Genomic DNA, 6,268 nt, shown 5'->3' on the forward strand with positions numbered 1-6,268 from the left:
GAGAGAGAGAGAGAGAGAGAGAGAGAGAGAGAGAGAAAGATTTGTTGTTCCACTTATTTATGCATTTATTGGTTGATTCTTGTATGTGCCCTGACCAGGGATTGAACTCACATGCTAACCAACTGAGCTACCTGGGCAGGGCTGATACTGGAATTTTGGTATGTGATAGGCAGAGTGTCTGTATGATCAGCCCCCACTACAAACCTTGGGTGCCAAGTCTCAAATGAGCTTCCCTAGGTAGCAACATCACACATATGTTGCTGCATTTTTGTTGCTGGGAGAAGAGTGCTCTCTGGTGATCCCTCATGGGGTGGAAGGGGGGAGGGGAAGAAGAGGAAATGATAGATAGATAGATAGATAGATAGAGAATAAGGAAGCCTGCACATGGATTCTTGCAGTGTCTGCCTGTATTTCCTCCCCTTCTGATCCTACTGTGTATCCTTACTAAAGCACTGTAATAAATCTTGTTATGAGGATAACTATATTCTGTGCCCCAGGAGCCCAGTAATCCTTTTAGCAAATCTCTGAATGTGGAGTGGTCTTGGGGACCTCTGAGCCCCCCCCCCCCTCCGCCCCACACTGTCACTATGACCTTCCAGAGATACCATTTGATGACATTATCCTCAAAGATGCTCATCGGATCCTTAACCCTCTTGATTTCTCATACATAACCATGCACCTTTTAGCTTAGAGTTTCCTGAAGAACGAATGTTTACTTGGTTTCTGATTATTCTTTTACTTCCCTAAAGGAAATTGCTCTACTCTATTAAATTTCGTCTTTTGTGGCATAATTGCTAAGTTATTTTTCAGTCAAAATCCATGTCACTCTATCATCAAAAGTAGCTGATGAGCTCTCATTACCAGCAAGTACAATTTAATGTTATATTTTCAAACATATTCAGACACAATTCTGCAATATTGCGAAAGTTTTCATCCTTCAAAAGTGTGCTCAGATATTTAGCAAACTCTCTGTGTTGGTTAATTTTAGATTTTAACCTTAATTAGATATTTTTGGGTAATATTTAAGAATTAATGGGATAATGTTGACATGATCTTGAATTTTTATCTTGTTCAAAAACATGCTTTTATTTTTCCTTAAAGATGCTTTGAGGCAGCTTCATGCTTATGCATTACAGGTTATGCCACAGGCGGCTCAGTAGTACTGTCCTAACTGACCACTACAGACAAGCAGCTGGCGTGGCAGACCCCGCAAGTGTGGACCCAACAGTGATTGTACAAGAGAAAAGAAAGCCCAGGAGAGCCATGTTGCTCAGATTAACATTTTAAAGACTAACCTGTTAGAACAACAAGAACAATATTAGCTCTATGCAAATTCCTTGGCATAGTCAGTGGTTGGCAAACTGCGGCTCGCGAGCCACACGCGGCTCTTTGGCTCCTTGAGTGTGGCTCTTTCTAAGCCTTAGGAGTACCCTAATTAAGTTAATAACAATGTACCTACCTATATAGTTTAAGTTTAAAAAATTTGGCTCTCAAAAGAAATTTCAATCGTTGTACTGGTGATATTTGGCTCTGTTGACTAATGAGTTTGCCGACCACTGGTAGGTAATAGTCAGGTCTTGCCATGGAGTGAAACACACCTTTAAAATGAGGTATTTTTAGAAGTGATAGAATCTCACAGGCCAGTTTGATATTACTGAATCACGTAATGCTCCAGGGTGCCAAAAGTTATTGTATTCCAAGTGTTCAGATTCTTTCTATGAAGGGATTAATGCCAGATTCATTTAACAGGATCAGGCCTGTGCTTATTGCTAATATTAATATTTAAAAATATTTTATTACAACCAAATATTAAGAGTTGCAACTTGGGATGAAATATATCCTTGGGCACGGAGCCAGCCCTCCAGAAAGTTCTGAATCCGTTCCCACTCTTGATGTGAGGGCTTGCTGCCCCTCTTTGTAGGCTTTGTAGGAGTATCAAGAACCTGGAAACAAAGTATTTAAGGGCTTCTGAATTCAGATATTTCAACTGAACTCAGGACTTTACTGACCCGCTAAACAATAAATAAGGTAACTTAGGCAAAAAAAAAATTGAGAGGGAAAAGTACTATTTAGAATTTTTGGAATGGAGGAAGGTAGGGAATGGAGGAGTGAAAATGAGAGTCAGTTTAAATAGATCAGCGGTTCTCAACCTGTGGGTTGTGACCCCTTTGGGGGTCGAACGACCCTTTCACAGGGGTCGCCTAAGACCATCGAAAAACACATATATAATTACATATTGTTTTTGTGATTAATCAAGAGGCTTTAATTATGTTCAATTTGTAACAATGAAATTGGGGGTCAACACAACATGAGGAACTGTATTAAAGGGTCGCGGCATTAGGAAGGTTGAGAACCACTGATCTAGATCATCAGTTTGAACCACTTGTTCAGGTGAGCAGTTAGATCCCTTTTCCCTAATCTGGAAGGGCATTATCTACACTGCTCTTCACTGAAACCTGTCTGTCTCTCTGTCTGTCTGTTATTCTTGACATTAATTAAAGAACAGCTCAGGTTATGTAATGACCCCCCAGAAGTTCCTTCATAATGCTGTCAATGGTGCCTTAAGTGGGCCCCTTGAAAATAACACCATTAAAGATTTTGGTAGAAAATCTATGCATTAAAATGCACTTTAAAGCCTTCCTCAAAAACATGTAGATACACAATATGAGTGTGAATTTTTTGAATATCCCTAAAATGCCAAGGAAATGTGATCACTGCATGAACTGAAGTTTACATTTTCATTTTCACACCCTGAAGATTTGTTCTTGCTTTTCTCCTGGCCCCAGTTACATATCCTATGGGACCGTGTGATGCACGAGCAATTTGAGGAAATAATTGATACATTACTGTGGACTCAAATGCACAGAAGACTATCAGTCAAATTATGAAAGTTCTAGTATCATAATGTTGGCTGGATCTCCCAGCACACTCAGAGATGCCCCGAAAGGTTCTATATTTGCTATTTTAAACATTACTTAACTATGGGAGCAAAAGAGAGAACACACACATATATATCTTGTGCTTAAATGTACACATGCGCATAGATATCTATGGGTAGCTGAATATGTATTTAGGTAGAATTAAGTAACTGACACAGTCTTATAAATAAGCATAGGCACTTACAGTACGTGAAAGAAACAGAGGAAAGGTGAATCGAAACGTGAAACGCACCATACTCCGGGACCTGCCCCGTCCCGCGCTTCAGCAGCAGCCTCACTCTTCTTCCTCCAGATTTGATGAGTTCTATTGCTCTGGCGTGCGTCATGTCCCTGGTGCTCTCCCCATTGATTTCAATGATTTGGTCTCCTACCTGGTAATTAAAGAAACATAAAGTCACCCACAGACGGTTCTACTCAAGTTGCATTTCCAACAGATTAGATAAGCATCGTAGATTACCAGTTTCCGGGGAGCAGCCAAACGATTTGGTTACAGCCTGCTGCCCCTTAGAAGGAGCTAGTTCCTGGCTGCATCCTGAATCTGACCACCAAACTTAACTTACTTTTATAGAAATTAAGATATCAGACCACGGAGGTTGTGGTGATATGTCACTTATATTTAGTCAGTATGGCAGAGACTATAAACTATTTAGTGTTTTTTTAAAAAATATATTTTATTGATTTTTTACAGGGAGGAAGGGAGAGAGATAGTTAGAAAGATCAATGAGAGAGAAACATCGACCAGCTGCCTCCTGCACACCCACTACTGGGGATGTGCCTGCAACCAAGGTACATGCCCTTGACCAGAATCGAACCTGGGACCCTTTAGTCCACAGGCTGACGCTCTATCCACCGAGCCAAACTGGCTAGGGCTAGTGTTGTTTTTTTTTAATTTTTACATTAGGGAATAGATTTGATACCACTATTCCAAATAACGTAGTACCTTTGCTTTGAAACAAGAAATAAATATTTTAAGGCCTTTTCATCGAGGACAATGCCAGCTTTGGGCTTAGTGCAGCATCTAATTCAGCGTGTTGGATGGAATGAATGGTTTTTGGGCTTTTCTGCGAATTTTCATTATGCATCATTTAAATTTCCCTGGGTGCTATTGTGATATTGCCTTCTTTGTAAACACTGGTTGGTTGATATTCAAGTTCGATGATGAGTTTTCTGTCACAGTCCTTTGAATTAGAAATGGGATCCTCCATTCTCTACACATGACTAGTGCCCTTGCTAAATCTTTGCTCTGTTCACACCTGGTTGCCGGAGCTGTTTGGTTAAATACCAATTCCTCCTGATTTGTCAGAAATGCCTGCATTCCATAAGCAATTCCCATTTAGCCTTTGTGAATAGACATTTGGAATAAAAGAGGTTCAACCATGAGCTCATCATGTAACTCCCAAGTGCCATCATTGTCAGGAAACTTTGAATTAAAATATGTTTCATTTCAGTGGGAATCACTTAAGACAAATTAGCCAGAAAAGCACAATGAGTTGCTTTGTAAAAATGCTATTTCAGTTGGGACCCTTAAGCAAAGCAGATCTCAGTCTAAACTCCACAGTGCAGACAGAATTGCAAATGAACTCTCTATAGGAGAGCACTACCAAGGTGGGTGCTGCCGGCTGGGCTGAACAGGCACAACGGCCATCCCAGTGGCAAGGGGGCACTAAAATAAGACCACCTCCTGAAAAGTGGAGGACAGAACAAACACGTGTTTGTTATAGCAAGGAAATAACATCTTTACCTAAAGACAATTCTTCAGGGGTAAGGATTCCAATGCAACGAAGGGAAAGACTTCTCTCTTTATGTAATACTTGGTGGCCCTTAGAAGTATATGATTTTGGGAGGTAGAAGAGGTTGAATTCACTGGCATGACTTTCACATCCCACAGAAGAATCATGAAAGACAGGACTAAATTCATTTTTTTTTAGGGCCAATGTTTGCAACATTATTTTTTTCAGGTCTCCTTAACTGTCTTCTTTCCCATAAGGCAATAGGCACAGCCTAAAGTCCAGTAGCTTGCTAGAGGCATCAAATCCAAGCCAGAGGCACATGGGACCAATTATGCCTCTCCTAACAGTCCCCACTCATGACTGAAACCTCATGGCATGGAATTAAATTACAGATGTAAAACAAAAGTTCTAATGAAGTTATAACAGTGAGTCTTCATTCCTAGCCAGACTCTTCTGAGCTTGACTCACATATCCAATTGATTACTAATATCTTCACCTAGATGTCCGACGGACAACTCCAACTCAACCCCAGCACACGGGGCTTACCATTTTTCTACCAAAGCAGTGTTTCCTCTTAATTCTTGAGGCTGGTTATGCCACCACCGTTCACCCAAGCCAGAAACCGGGGGGTCATGCTGGGCTCCTTATTTCCTCAACTTCTCTGCATCTGTCTCTGTTCTCAAATTAGATTACATTGCTAACTAGCTCAGTTCAGGCCTTTAACTGGATTATTCCACTAATCTCCTATTACCTTATTATGAATATTGTCTCATTGTCTCCATTCTTCTAAGGGAAATCTTCCCCAATGCATTTTGCAAACTGAGGCATTTAGGCATTTCCACGTGCCACCACTCTCTTTGCCTCTCAATCTCCCTGGTGATCTCCCAATCTCCCTCAAGGCCATTCTAAGCATCTTCTCTGTGGGACACCTTCCTAGACCCTGTCTTCTTCTAAAGCAGAAGTGCTCAGGCATCATCACTACACCCCACTCTGTGGTTTCTCACACCTCACACAGAGCTGCGATTCTCTGTCTTCCCTTCTACACTTTGAGATTCTTCACTCATCGAACAATTTCTGAGTACCTGTTATGTGCTACACAGTCTATTAGGGAGATAAAATAAAGAGAGTGATAAATGGTATAGTTTCCCTCTACAATAAGTTCCAGTGTAGTTGGAGAGAAAGTGGGTAAATAAGATTATTATTATTATTCTTCAATATACCTTTGCTATGACAGAGGTATTAGCAAAGTGCTAATGAAACCAGAAGGGGGGGCATCAAACTCAGAATGGGCAGGGCTGGTAGTCAGGGAGCGTTTCCTAGAAATGGTGACATCTCAAATAAGTTTTGAAGTGTCAGTAGGAGTGCCCCAGGTGAAGGAGGAGGAACAGCATTCTAGGTAGAGAGAGCAGTCTATGCAAAGGCCTGGAGATTTGAGAGCATAGTACACTCAGCAAACTGTTATTGTATTCTGCTACTCAAGAGTTTGGACTTAATTTTAAAGGCAACAGCAAGGCACTGAAAATTTTATTTTATTTTATTTTTTTAGTGTTTAAAGTATTACAAATAGTAGTACATATGTCTCCTTTCCCCCACCCTCCT

General features: G+C 40.8%; 1 protein-coding gene across 1 annotated transcript in view; it reads right to left on the bottom strand.

The window, feature by feature from the left end:
* The window catches only part of MAGI2 (membrane associated guanylate kinase, WW and PDZ domain containing 2), an 835,146-nt gene that overhangs the window by 52,427 nt on the left and 776,451 nt on the right, over nt 1-6,268 (bottom strand). The window contains exon 22 of the mRNA XM_014537030.1: nt 3,172-3,310. Within this exon, the coding sequence (XP_014392516.1) occupies nt 3,172-3,310 (139 nt within the window). The remainder of the gene's footprint in view (nt 1-3,171; nt 3,311-6,268) is intronic.

This window comes from Myotis brandtii, unplaced genomic scaffold (assembly GCF_000412655.1).
Source record: "Myotis brandtii unplaced genomic scaffold, ASM41265v1 scaffold17, whole genome shotgun sequence".
Lineage (NCBI taxonomy): Eukaryota > Metazoa > Chordata > Mammalia > Chiroptera > Vespertilionidae > Myotis > Myotis brandtii.